We start from the raw sequence: 15002 nt of genomic DNA, 5'->3' as shown, positions 1-15002 counted from the left end.
TATTCTCCTTGGACTGATTAGTTTTCATTGGATTCTCCAATTCCACTAAAATGTAATAACCACCATTTCAGGAATTGTCAATATTTTTTTTTACACTTAACACAAATGATTTTATTGTTGTTGTTCAGTCACTAAGTCATGTCCAACTCTTTGCTACCCCATGGACTGCAGCACACCAGGCTTCCATGTCCTTCACTGTCTCCTGGAGTTTGCTCAGATTCATGTCCATTGAGTTGTTGATACTATCTAAGCATTTCATCCTCTGCCACTGATTTTATTATATGTTAATATCTTAATTAAAAAGTTAATATAAAATGCAAACATTTAAAGTGCAATTCCAAATCTGAAATATCTAGAATAAGTCAAAGAAGGAAGGCTTTCAAAAATTGAGGCCTTAAAATATGTTACCATAGTTATAGATGTTTTTCAAGTCTATAACTAGATGAAGGGTTTTTCTGAAGAAATATTGTTTGGGTTAAATTGACATCATACATGTTATTGGGAAGCACTAGGCTCACAGTTGGGCTTCCTTATAGCTCAGATGGTAAAGAATCCACCTGCAACGCAGGAGACCCTGGTTTGATTCCTGGGTCAGAAAGATCCTCTGGAGAAGGGATAGGCTATCGAATCCAGTATTCTTAGGCTTCCTTGGTGGCTCAGCTGGTAAAGAATCCAACTGCAATGTGGGAGACCTGGGTTGGATCCCTGGGTTGGGAGGATGCCCTGGAAGAGAGCATGGCAACCCATTCCAGTATTCTTGCCTAGAGAATCACCATGGACAGAGGAGCCTGGCAAGCTACAGTCCTTGGGGTTGCAAAGAGTCAGACATGACTGACAGACTAAGCATAGCCCAGCACAGGCTCATGGTTACATAGTTTAACCTGGAGGCCAAGGATTTTGGATGAATCCTGTCTCTGACGATGGTATCGATGTCTTGGAGCACTAAGATGGTAAGGATACAAGGAATGGCTGCTTATTAGACTTCCTAGATGGCACTGGTAGTAAAGAATCCACCTGCTAATGCAGGGACATAAGAGACATGGGTTTGATCCCTGGGTTGGGCAGATCCCTGGAGAAGGAAATGACAATTCACTCCAGTATTCTCGCCTGGACAATTCCATGGGCACAGGAGCCTGGCAGGCTACAGTCCAAGGGGCTGCAAAGAGTCGGACACGACTGAGAGACTCAGCACTAAGGTTATTATTGCCCAAGCTCTCTGTTCTCATTGTGAATTACCAGGTAGAGGGTCATCAGCTGAATACTTCTTTTATCAACAGTGATTAAGAGCAGTATGCTTGTCAAAACTCAGGCTCTCCAGTGAGACAAACTTTATATGGACCTATGATCATTAAACTCTGAGGATTTTTAAATCATGGCAACGTATCATTTGAGTCAGCACAGGCTATGTAATATTGCAGTAACAATTCAACCCCTAAATCTCAATATATTAACACAACAAAAGTTCATCTTTTGTTTATGCTACATGTCCAATGCAGTTTGGTAAAGGGGATTCCATTCCAAGTGTTTACACAGTGTTTTTGCCTAAGACTGGCTCTATTTCCTTGTAGCACTGCCATCTCAGCGTGTGGCTTCTAGTACTGCTAAGACAGAAAACGCCAGAGCTAGTAGGTCATGCAGAGGCTTTTTGCTATGCACATGTCAAGTTCAGTAAGAGTCTACAGGACTGAACCAGTTACAACGCCCTCGCTAGCTGCAAAGGGGCTGGGAAGGATAGCTTTCCCTGGGCTCGTGGAGAACTAACAATTTTAACATCAATAATGTTCTTGGCCATCATAATACTGCTGAACTTCTCCCCCCGTGTCAAATACAATGTGATGATCAATTAATGTTTTAGCAGCTATTATGGAGACCTGTAACATGTAATTCTCAACAAGAGAATACACTTTATACATGGACCTAGGAGCACATGGGCAAAGCTGAAGCAATTACCTAGCTGATTCACGAAGAGAACCAGAATCCTTATGAAAAAACATTTTGATTCTAATCCAAATGATTTAGTAGTCTACTTAATTTTTCCCTTATAGAACTGTCCCTGGAGCAGATACCAAGGCTGGTGATATCTAAGACAAAAATATAAACTAAGTAAATCTTCCTCTCTACACATTGCCTGCCTGCCTGGCTACCTAAACATGCAAATTCTATCTGTGAAAAAATATATATGTGTGTACACACATACATGTACATTACAGTTTTTATACCAGACTTATTCAGTTTAAAAAAAAAAAAAACAAAGAAATGAAGCATACATACACACACACACACACACACACACGTGGGTGCTTTGCCTGGCATTTCTCTGGAACTGTTCTCTTTTTTTGGCAGCAGGGAGCATGATAAGACTGAACTGGAGAACAGGAAGCTCCCTGAAGCAGAGTCCCTGTGGGGAGGGGCTGTGCGGCTCCTCTCCACTTGGGCTCCCTCCCTTCTTCCCTACGTCCCTCTCTCCCTTCCTTTCCCCCTCCCTCCCTCCCTCCACAAAGAAGCTAGGATGTGTAATAATCAACCTGCACCACTTCCCCTCACTCTCCCTTAGGCCCACTTCATAACCTCTCTGCACACAACCGAGAGAGATGAATAAACGTTTTTAATAAAAAGAGTCAACAATACTCAAGCTGTATATTTGGAAACGGTCATAGGCACAATATTCTAACTGCCCTCTGAGAAAAGATAAAGGAGATTCAAAGAAATCTCTTTTTCCTGTCTCCTATCTCCCATCAAGTCTTAAAAGCCCTGCCCTCAGAATAATCAAGAGGAAAAGTCAATTTCTCCTTCTTTACTGGCCTAAGTGGACATGTTCAATAAATCTTCTTTTTGTCTTTGCTAGGATTAACCAATAAGACTATATTTAAACAAGCAAAAGGAAAATAAATAAATGTTTTAAATAAATTTTAGCCTAACACCCCCACCAAATCACAATTATCTTTTACTTCAATTAATTTTTAATTCCCAGGACAGTGAATGCCTGTTACAATTCTATTTTTGGTATTCAATACATGAATAAATAAATGAATAGTGTAGATAAGTGGTTCTCACTCAAGGTGGAAATATCTAAAGTGGTGTTTTAATTTTTACAGTGACTGGATGGAGCATGTTGCAGGGATTTCTTGGGTAAGATTGGGTATGTAAACATTTTTTAATTCAAAGGATAGATCCACAGTATGAAGAAACTCATGCTGGAAATGCTAACAGCCCTCTTTTACAAAACAGTGGTGTGGCTCATTCAATGGTAAACAGGATACCTAGAAGATTCTAAGTTTCTCATTCGATATTCCATCTTTCTTCCTGAAGGAGGTCACTAAGAAATAACAGGCCAAGTGATTCATTGCCAAACTCACTGGGATATAAAAGATACTTCCATAAAAAGCAGGAGGAACACAGCTAATGAAAAACTGTAGAGAAATACTCCTCAATGTCACTCATACAAAATAATGCTGGTTAGAGTAGCACAGTTAATCTCAGGCCCCTCAACCACCAGCTACAATAAACAGAACCACTACTGGAAAAATGAAATCAGATGTTTGGGAGCAGAAGCCTCAAACAGGCAAAGGAAAGTGGTTTGTTCAGTTTTATTGGGGTTTTGTTCTTAAAAGACAGATTGGGTTTCTGATTATTTCAGGATATGGGGATTTTTGTGTGTGTGTGTGTTTCTTTTAGTTATGATCCCTAAACCTAGCACATAGTTTCACTCTAATCTTACCACTAAATTGTTTCCACAGCCCTCCAAGGTGCTGAGATTGATGATGAAAATGACCACAGCAGGAAAGGTGTTGTTATTGATGAAGCCCCTGCAGTGGGAATCCCCATGCCTTCCGTTCAGGGCCAGATCTGCTTCAGAATACCCGGAGAAAAGAACTGTGCAAAAATTAATCTTCATTGTAATGGCCTGGACCCCACAGTAGACATTGATGTCTCTTTCAGCTGAAATAGAAAATATAAAAAACAAAACAAGTCACAAAATCAGAGCACAGGGTCCAAGAATAACTTTAACATCCTCTGAGGTATTTTCATCCCCTCTGTCTGTCTAACAAACAGGCTTGTATACTTGAACACACCATAATCCAACGTGAAAGTGTTAAGAAAAATACCCAGAAAAGCAGTGGTTGACTTAGTTATTTCCGGAGAGATCTTCGAGTGTCGATTTTATATTTCATCTCTGTCTCCTTGTGCTTGGTATACAGTGGATGCGCATTAAATGTCGGTCAAGTGGTGTAAAATGATTGTTGGAGAATTGAGTGGAAAAAATTAGGTCGCTGAGGAAATTCAGAAGAAAGTAACTGAATTATTTAGAACACATGTCTAGAGTAGCGAGACTCACTACGGCTGATGCATCTTCCCAAGTGTAAGGAAGAAATCTATCCTAAGCCGAAGCGTTGAGCACCTTGGTGTTTTGTAACCCATCTTATCCAGGATATAGAAACAGAAGCCATCCATCTAGATTGTTTTATTTTACTAAGCTATGCTAAAGTGGAAGAAAATGAAAACTAATCTGTTGATATTTCATTCAGGAATGCATAGTCAACCCTAAAAAAAATTTTCCAGTGACTATGACTGAATTAAAGCAATGAACTCAGCATTAAAATGTAAGACAAATTTGCAGTTTTCCATGATCCCATGAGTTATCAGTGATGGAATCCATTACAGGTCTACAGAGGTGAGCGGGCATGTCTACACGCACACACACACACACACACACACACACACATATGCACACATACATGCACAATATTTTCATATATTTAGTTATTTTTCTACATGTAATGAAGAAAATATATGTAAAAAATGGCGAATTCAACTGCTGCTAGGTAATTTCACAGTGGCAGAAGCTCTTATTTTACTGGTTTTGGTAACAGCTACAGGTTGAATTGCTTCCCTCCCTTCAGGAAAAAAAAGAAAAAGATACATTGAATCTTAAGCCCCAGTACCTGAAACTGTGACCTTATGTGGAAACAGGGTTATTGAGATTGTGATTAGTTAGGATGCGTTCAAACTGGATAGGATGGGTTTCTAACTGAATATGATGGGTGTTATCATTTGAAGAGACAGAGGCACAGGAGGAAAGCCACGTGAAGACAAGGAATTGCAGTGATGCACCTAAAAGCCCAAGGAACAGCAAAGGCCGCCAGCGAACCACCAGGAAGAGGCCAGGAGGAATTCTGTTCAGGGTCTCAGAGGGAGCTGAGCCCTACTAGTACCTTGATTTTGAACTTTTGGCCTCTGGAATTGCAAAATGATAAATTTCTGTTGTTTCAAGTCACTCTCTTGTGGCACTTTGTTACAGCAGACTTAAGAAATTAATACAGTGACTTTATCACTCTTTACCACTCTTGCTATTACCACTGGGATAAAGAATCCGAAACATTTTTCAAAAGGTGAAAAAAAAAAAAAATTGGATTAGGTTATTTGGTGAAATCACCTTAATTGTTCCAAAAAGGTAAAACAAGCAAAATATAATATTTTTGGCTAATGATCTAAGTAACATGTAAATCCCACTCATGACTTTTTAGCATAAAGTAAATTTTCTGAAATATATCGGTTCTAGCCTCAAGGTAAAAATGTTCAATGGCATATTTCTTTGGAGTATTTATTCTCCATACTGGTTTTTGTTGGTAAAGTGAGTCACATTTTGAGGACATGAATAAATTAAAATGGAAATTTCTATGTTTGATTATGATTTTAAACTCAATACAAAAAATTTTTGAATTTTTCATAGTGAAAGAAAGATGGAAAATCTTTTTTATGGCCCAAAGGCAAATATTAGACTAGTTCTTATGGAAAACTCCAAGCAATATTCCCTTTGTAGGTGGAAAATAAAATGAATTCATTGTGAAGTTATACTGTGCCAAGATAGAATATAATAAATACCATTTAAAATTCAGAGAATATATCTATTAGCTTTCAAAGACAGTAGCTATTCAAACGCAACTATAATTTTTAAATGATGCTCTTATTAAAATAATGAGTCCTTTTTAACAAATGTTTAAATGTTTCAAACATTTAAACTTCAAATTACCTCTTAAATCTGTTGATTTTTCTCCACGCTGTTCCTTTGCACATGTAACCATTATCTTTTCTTTTAGAATATTACATTAACTTCCTAACTGGTTCCTTTATTTCTGCTCTTCATGACCTCTGATTAGTATAACTGTTAAATGTGAATCTAATCGTTTTATTTCTCTGGGCAGGTTTTCAACAGCTATTCATTTCATTCCAGCCAAAAGTTCAAATCCTGAACCAGTTCCTCAAGATTCTCTGTGGCCCACCACCTACCTACCTCTGCATTCTCATCTCCTCTCTATTATCCTCTTGGTCTCTACAACCATTTCATTGAACTTTTTCCAGTTCTTTAAATGTATCTAAGTGACAGAAGCCAGAATAGTGGTTACCTCTGGGGGGGGGGCGGGGGGGGGGGAATGGCCAGAATAGGAGAAATAAGAAAATTTGGAGGGTGATAAAATTGTTCTCTATCTTAACCTGAGTGGTGATAATGAGTGTAAACATATGGTGAAATTTCAAGCCACACTCTTAAAAATTGGTATATCTTATTTTAATAAAATGCATTTCAGTATTTCAATAAAATACTGTGAGCACTTTAAAAAGCCTAATAAAACTTATGTAAGACATTTAAATGGTCTTCTTCACCCCCATAGATGCTTCTCTCATCCCCAGTCCTCGTCTGAGAAACGCCTACTCACCCCTCAGGTCTCCAGTTTCATTGTTTCTTTCCCAAACACTTTCATGATCCCAAATCTAAACTATGCTACTCTGTTCCTATACTATCATATTAACTTTGAATCGCATACACATTTGCATAATTGTTTTCTCAATAAATTGAAAGTCCCAGAGAGCAGGAAACTAAGATATTCAATGATGTACTCCAGTGAGTAAATTGCCAATATCCATTGAATCATCGAAAAAGCCAGAGAGTTCCAGAAAAACATCTACTTATGCTTTATTAACTATGCCAAAGCCTTTGACTGTGTGGATCACAACAAACTGTGGAAAATTCTTAAAGAGATGGGAATACCAGACTACCTGACCTGCCTCCTGAGAAACCTGCATGCAGGTCAGGAAGCAATAGTTACAACTGGACATGGAACAGACTGGTTCCAAATTGGGAAAGGAGAATGTCAAAGTGCTATATTATCACCCTGCTTATTTATTTAACTTATATGCAGAGTACATCATGAGAAATGCTGGGCTGGATGAAGCACAAGCTGGAATCAAGATTGCTGGGAGAAATACCAATAACCTCAGATATGCAGATGACACCACCCTTATGGCAGAAAGTGAAGAACTAAAGAACTTCTTGATGAAAATGAATGATAAGAGTGAAAAAGTTGGCTTAAAACTCAACATTCAGAAAACTAAGATAATGGCATCTGGTCCCATCACTTCACTGCAAATAGTTGGGGAAGCAATAGAAACAGTGACAGACCTTATTTTGGGGGGCTCCAAAATCACTGCAGATGGTGACTGCAGCCATGAAATTAAAAGACGCTGGCTCCTCGGAAGAAGAGTTATGACCAACCTAGATAGGTTATTAAAAAGCAGAGACATTACTTTGCCAACAAAGGTCTGTCTAGTCAAATTTATGGTTTTTCCAGTAGTCAAGTACGGATATGAGAGTTGGACTACAAAGAAAGCTGAGCACTGAAAAATTGATGCTTTTGAACTATGGTGTTGGAGAAGACTCTTGAGAGTCCCTTGGACAGCAAAGAGATCCAACCAGTCCATCCTAAAGGAAAGCAGTCCTGAATATTCATTGGAAAGACTGATGTTGAAGCTGAAATTTCAGTACTTTGGCCACCTGATGTGAAGAACTGACTCATTTGAAAAGACCCTGATGCTGGGAAAGATTGAAGGCAAGAGGAGAAGGGGATGACAGAGGATGAGATGGTTGGATGGCATCACCGACTCAATTGTCATGAGTTTGAATAAACTCCGGTAGTTGATGATGGACAGGGAGGCCTGGCGTGCTGCAGTCCATGGGGCTGCAAGGAGTCAGACACAACTGAGCAACTGAACTGAACTGAAATGAACTGATTGTACAAAGGATTGTTGCAATCTGGCCAGGGATTGGACAATAAAAAGGCTAAAAAAAAATGTTGTTGAGAGCAACTGTTAACAACTGAAAAAAATGTCTGCTTTTGGCAGAAGTGCCCTTTGGCAACATGAAGTTCCCTCAAATCCTCACAAATGGAAAAGGTGTACTGAATAGATGTCTTTACTATATACAACCAGGGAAGAATGTGTTTCTCTGGAGAGTGACAAGTCTTTAGAAAGCTAGATTAGGATGGATTTGAACAGATCCCTTTCTTAAAACGTAAAGTCTTTAGTTTGTTATCATTTCTCCAAGTGGGATCAGCTTGTAGCAAATTCAGTTCCATTGCATGGGTTAGTCTTCGATTATAAAACAGACAAGAAAAGAGAGCATGAAGTCTGGACAAAGCAATCATTGCCATTGTTAAGCTAGCATAGGCATCGATTAATTCCCCTCGAATAAAGGTGAAGAAGATAAAATCTTCAATTGGTTTAAGTTAAGGGAATGACATCTCTCTTGTAACATATTTAATGATATCTATTCACTTCCATACAACTATGGTATGCCACGTAAGGCAGTGATACTCACTCTATTTCCCTAGGCATAGATAGAGTTCTCGGTGCATGCTCTAGTAGTTGACAATTTGATTTCATCTTTAAGTAGATATTTTGCTACCTTACAGAGATTATTTTGCATGGGAAGGTTTCCTGTGATTTTGCCTGTGTAGCCTGTTGCTTGATCTCATTCCCCACCATTTACTTCTTTGCTTTTTAAAGTCAAAGGAAATTGGAATCATCCAGATGCTAACCAGCCTGAGCATGTTTAGTTCACATTTGTGTCCTGATTCATGCTGTCCCCTTTGTGCTACGTTTTACACTCCTTTATGTTGTTAACTCCTATAGATACTTCAAAATTCAGCTCAGCGCCATCTTCCCCAGGAAACTCTTCTTTATCAGCTGGTATGGGCGAGGGTCTCTTTCTATCCCACTCCACTATCTGCCCAATCGTTCTGTAAATCTCCCATTATGGACTGTAATCTCTTTGAGAAAAAGGACCACTACTTTGTAATCCTTAGAGTAGTCTATTGCTTTGTAATTTATATGAGTTCAGTTCAGTTCAATTCAATCGCTCAGTTCTGTCCGAGTCTTTGTAACCCCACGGACTGCAGCACACAAGGCCTCCCTCTAATATTTAGAGGATAGTAAAGAGTAAGAATTATAGATTTGATAATCATCAATACTCAGTATATCAATTAATAATAGATGAAATATTCATTGACAGCACTCAGGTAAGAGAAGTGGGCTGAGAACAGAAAAGTAATTTCCAAGGTGTCCTTTTATAAGACTTCATTTTTCCAGTCATATGTAATCATTCTCTTCTGCCCTATTCCATATTACCCTGTGGGTCTACAAGGTTACATACATTATTCCTGAGAGTGGATATTTGCTTCTCCACTAGATTATGAAATCATTAAATGCTGTGGGTTTTGTTGGAGTGCCCAACATATACTTAGGAAGTGTCTGTTAAAATATGTTTAATTAAACTCTTTGACAAACTGCATTCACAGTGTCTAACTTTTTAATATCAACTTTCAAGATTCACAGAGAAAATATGTGCACAATGATATGGGCTCATCTTGACTGTTCATCCAGAACTCATATATCCTATCCTTTCTCTGCCAACTGCCTGAGATTCAGAGTTTTAAATGAACATCAAAATTATCTACATCAGATACTTTCTAATTCAATATGGTAAATAATATGAAATTATTTTTCATAAATAATATGAAATAGTTTTTGCTATTTGTTTAGGTATTTAGCCTTTTTAAGTGTATTAGTCTAGCAATTAGTTATCTTGCTTTATTATTAATAATACATCTTAAAAATCACTTCCCCTTAAGAGCAATAGATTTGCTAATCCTTCTTGTCATTAACAGTGAGCATGTATGTGGCACCCAGTTGGGGTTAGCATAAATACTGTGGTTATGAAACAACACAAATCTGGCAAGACATCACAAGTACCATGCTCCAATCAGCACTTCTTATGAATATGCATTACAGAGAATCTTATTAAAATGCAGATTATGATTCAGTAGATCTGGGATGAGGCCTGATTTTTGCATTTCTCAGAAGTTCCCATGTGATGCCAGTGTTGTAAGTGAAGGAGAGAAGAATTTGCCACCTCAAAATATGCCTCCTGGGCAGAAGGACTATTTTAAGTTGATTAGTTTTAAGAAACAGCATACATAAGAGAATCCCTGAAAATAAGAGGAAGTTACCCTTCTCAAAGAGACATTTACATTTATAAGGGAACTCTCCATTTGTGTGTCTCCCTCTCCTTACCAGGAAGGAAGAGTAGAACAACTAGATCTTCAGAAACTCTTAAAAATGGAAGCTACTGATCTAAATCTGCATAACAACAACACTCTTTTTTGCTATGCTTTGCTTGATAACCTCCCATAGCCAGCTTCCCCAACATCTCTTTTATTTTTAACTGGAGATAGAATTTAAAGTGGTGACTTGGGCCATTTACTCAGTTTTTCTAAGCATCACCCATGAGTACAGGAGGTTTTGTTCAGTTGCCCAGTTGTATCCAACTCTTTGAGACCACATGGACTGCAGCACACCAGGCCTCCCTGACCCTCACCATCTCCTGGAGTTTGCCCAAGTTCATGTTCATTGCATTGGTGATGCCATCCAGCCATCTTGTTCTCTGATGCCCTCTTCTCCTCCCCTCAATCTTTCCCAGCATCAGGGACTTTTCCAATGAGTTGGCTGTTTGCATCAGATGACCAAAATACTGGAGCTTCAGTATCAGTCCTTCCAGGGAATATTCAGGGTTGATCTCTCTTAAGATTGACTGGTTTGATCTCCTTGTTGTCCAGGGGACTTTCAGGAGTCTTCTCCAACACCACAGTTCAGAGGCATCAATTTTTTGGCGTTCTGCCTTCTTTATGGTCCAACTCTCCCAACCATACGTGATCACTGGGAAGACCATAGCCTTGTCTATACAGATCTTTGTCAGCAGAGTAATGTCTCTGCTTTTCAATACAGTGTCTAGGTTTGTCATCCCTTTTTTGATAAGAAGCAATCATCTTCTGATTTCATGGATGCGTCACCATCCACAGTGATTTTGGAGCACAAGAAGGTTAAATATTATGAAACTTTGGTTTGTTTCTCTCCTGTTAATCTCTCTTTTATTATAGGGGCATTCAACTAAGGACCTAGAAGGGAAAAGGGAAAATTATTTTTTTCTCCCCTACACAATACAGTTTGATTAGGCAGAATTAAATCCTTAGATGGGTTCCATCTGGTGGGATTAAGCACTCCCACCAAATTGTAAGATTTATATGTTTATAAGTGGGAGAGATTTAAATGGAAAAGGAACAGGAAAGAGAGAGACATGAACAATGAAGGGGACGGGTGTGTGTCTCATGCACTTTCTTTCTGAGGAACTAATTGGTTTGAATTGCAATGACAGAGCACTTGTGAAAGGCTTTGTGAGATTGAGCCCAAATAGGTCTACTTTAGTGCTCAGGTGGCCATGTGTGAAATAAAATTGGAAGTAGAACCTTTTTCTCCTACATTACTCTACCCCATTCCATAATCCATAGCAGTTTAGTAACCAGAAGAGCAGGACATTCACTTCAAATGGCGACTATGCCCTGAACACTGTTTGAAACAATTAAAGGAGACATGGGTGAGGCTGGGTGAATCTACTGTGAGCAGACAAGGGCTCTGTGCAGTTCTGATGCAGGTATTCCTATGAATGTGATTGTCCCTGCATCAATGGGTTTTCAGATAGCATTGGTTTAAACCTGATCCTATGAACCAAAACCTATTCAATACAATAGGAAGAGCCTTTTCTGTACGCTGAAGGGTGCACTTTCTGACTTCGTGCTCAGTCATTAAGTCCTGTCTGACTCTTTGCAATCCCCCGGACTATACCCTGCCAGGCTCCTCTGTCCATGCGATTTCCCAGGCAAGAAGACTGGAGTGGGTTGCTATTTCCTCCTCCAGGCAATCTTCCCAACCCAGAGATCGAATCCAGGTCTCCTGCACTGGCAGGCAGATGCATTACCGTCCGTTACCACCTGGAAGCCCTGTGCTGCCTTGTGGTGCCACAGAAATCTCACCTGGAAATACAGGACAGTCATCCCTCAATACCCATGTGGGGTTGACTCTAGAGCCATCCTTGAATACCAAAATTTAAAAAAAAAATCCACAGATGCTCAAAGCCCTTAATTAAAATGGCATGCATAGTATTTGCATATAGCCTACATGCACACCCTCCTGTATACTTTAAATCATTTTTAGATTCCTTATACTACAATGTAAATTTTATGTAAATACTATGTAAATTCTTTGTAAATATTTATTGGCATGCAGCAAATTCAAGTTTTACTTTTGGAACTTCTTAGATTTTTTTTTTTCCCCCTCAATATTTTCAACCCAAGTTTGGTTGAATCCACAGATGTGGACCTGTGGATACAGAAGGTCAACTCTATTTCTTGTACTCCAATAGATATTCCAAAATGATATAATCTTAGCAGATTATAAAAGTAATTTATATATTATTTCCATTTCTATCTCTATAAAATGAGAGTAGTGATATTTGACACTACATAAACTTTAAAAAAATTGCTTAGAAAACAGATGCTATTTGTGTTGTTTTAACTCATTTTTGAAAACTACTTCTCCTCCTGAGTTTTTATACAATACTGAGGCTTTGGTGCTAAAAAAACAAGAAGTTTAAAAGGGTAATGATACTTTATCTACCCCTAATATCAGCAGTTGATGAAGAATTTAAAGTGGATTAGGAATTCAGGTTTCCTCTCAGTATTGAACAGGTACCTGACCACCTCAATTTTCCACATCTGTTTTTCATTAGTGAATGAAAGCTGTGTTTTGCAGGGTTGTAAGAAATGAATATACAGTCTCAGACAAACTGCAGACTTCTATTTGCACTTGCTGCTTCACATTCTTTGGAATTAGAAGAGTTCAGTCTTTTTCAAGCAGAAGAAGGAATATAGGTTTTACTTATACAAGTAGAAGAAATAAAAAAAAATCCATGCAGTAAAGAACTTCATTATTAAAATAAAGGGAGGGACTCTGAATCATTCAGTCATTGCACTTGCTGACGAATTCCTCTTCTCTCCACTGCACTTTATCACTGAAGATTAATCAGGATGCGATCAGCAATCGCTGGCTGGATCACTTCTTCTGCCTCATCTGGTGCAGTAATTGCAGTCACAGATGCAAAATAAAAGCAGGCATCCTCTCCACAGCTTGGAGGCCAAAATACAACCACTGTGTAGGAAAGAAGGGGTGGTGGACTTTCTTATCTACACAGAGGGTCAGAGCATATTCCCTGGAATAATTATCCCATTTTCCACCCTGGCTTTGGGCACGGAACAGTGCAATGGTCAGGCAAAGTCTAATACAAAATTGGACAGCTCATTTTTATTGACTCACTGAAGAAGTCTAACAATGAAATAAGGTGATTATCTATTGTATTTCCTATGAAATACTGGTACTTATTGAAATATTAATCAATATTACTAGGAAAAAAAAAAGGTTCCTTAGCAAAGATGCTCCTGAGAAAAGCTAAATAAATTTTTCTATCATAGGATTTTTCAAATTCTTTAATGTGGCAATTTCTATTGTGATTCTCCATTTACATGGTATGTTAACATTTTAGTTCAGTTGCTCAGTCATGTCTGACTCTTTGCGACCCATGAATCGCAGCACTCCAGGCCTCCCTGTCCATCACCAACTCCCGGAGTTTACTCAAACTCATGTTCATTGAGTCAGTGATGCCATCCAACCACCTCATCCTCTGTCGTCCCCTTCTCCTCCTGCCTTCAATCTTTCCCATCATCAGGGTCTTTTCAAATGAGTCAGCTCTTCGTATCAGGTAGTCAAAGTATTGGAGTTTCAGCTTCAGCATCAGTCCTCCCAATGAACACCCAGGACTGACCTCCTTTAGGATGGACTGGTTGGATCTCCTTGAAGTCCAAGAGACTCTCAAGAGTCTTCTCCAACACCACAGTTCAAAGCATCAATTTTTCGGTGCTCAGCTTTCTTCACAGTCCAACTCTCACATCCATACATGACCACTGGAAAACCCATAGCCTTGACTAGACGGACCTTTGTTGGCAATGTAATGTCTCTGCTTTTTAATATGCTGTCTAGGTTGGTCATAACTTTCCTTCCAAGGAGTAAGCGTCTTTTAATTTCATGGCTGCAATCATCATCTGCAGTGATTTTGGAGCCCCAAAAAATAAAGTCTGACACTGTTTCCACCGTTTCCCATCTATTTTCCATGAAGTGATAGGACCAGATGCCATGATCTTAGTTTTCTGAATGGTGAATTAAGCAAACTTTTTCACTCTCCTCTTCACTTTCATTAAGAGGCTCCTTAGTTCTTCTTTGTTTTCTGCCAGAAGGGTGGTGTCATCTGCATATCTGAGGTTATTGAGCAAATTCCACTTTTATTGAGATACAGTTGAGAGATTCAATTCCTGGGCAGGTTGATAAGAAGCCCAGGGTCCCAGAGGAGGAGAGAGGAATCTGGAATTCTCAAGGAGGAGAAAAGGACAAACATTTATTTTCTCTAAATTCCTTAGTCTTAGTCACATAAAATGTTTTTTCTTTAAGCCCAGAGCAGATGATTACACAACAAAACAACTCAGCTTAAACTCTGTACTAAGGATCATATAACAACAATGTATCCTGCTTGAGGACAGTTTCTCCTTCTTGAAAACCTTCTGACTAATCCTGTTATCCTAAAATGTATATTATGGGAGTTGGTCTGGTAAAATCTTTCTACAGTTAGTTCTAACCCTGTCATCTTAAAATGTAAATTGTGAGAGTGGGTCTAGTAAGATCTATACAGCCTTGAGACATTCTTTTGATTTATTGTAATAACCAATCAACCC

At 38.8% G+C, this 15002-nt stretch overlaps 1 protein-coding gene across 1 annotated transcript in view; it reads right to left on the bottom strand.

Moving 5' to 3' along the window:
• Nucleotides 1-15002, bottom strand: part of ZPLD1 (zona pellucida like domain containing 1) — a 62456-nt gene that overhangs the window by 26123 nt on the left and 21331 nt on the right. The window contains exon 3 of the mRNA XM_061134155.1: nt 3719-3939. Within this exon, the coding sequence (XP_060990138.1) occupies nt 3719-3939 (221 nt within the window). The remainder of the gene's footprint in view (nt 1-3718; nt 3940-15002) is intronic.

This window comes from Dama dama, chromosome 31 (assembly GCF_033118175.1).
Source record: "Dama dama isolate Ldn47 chromosome 31, ASM3311817v1, whole genome shotgun sequence".
NCBI lineage: Eukaryota > Metazoa > Chordata > Mammalia > Artiodactyla > Cervidae > Dama > Dama dama.
This window is presented reverse-complemented; position numbering and strand designations above follow the sequence as displayed.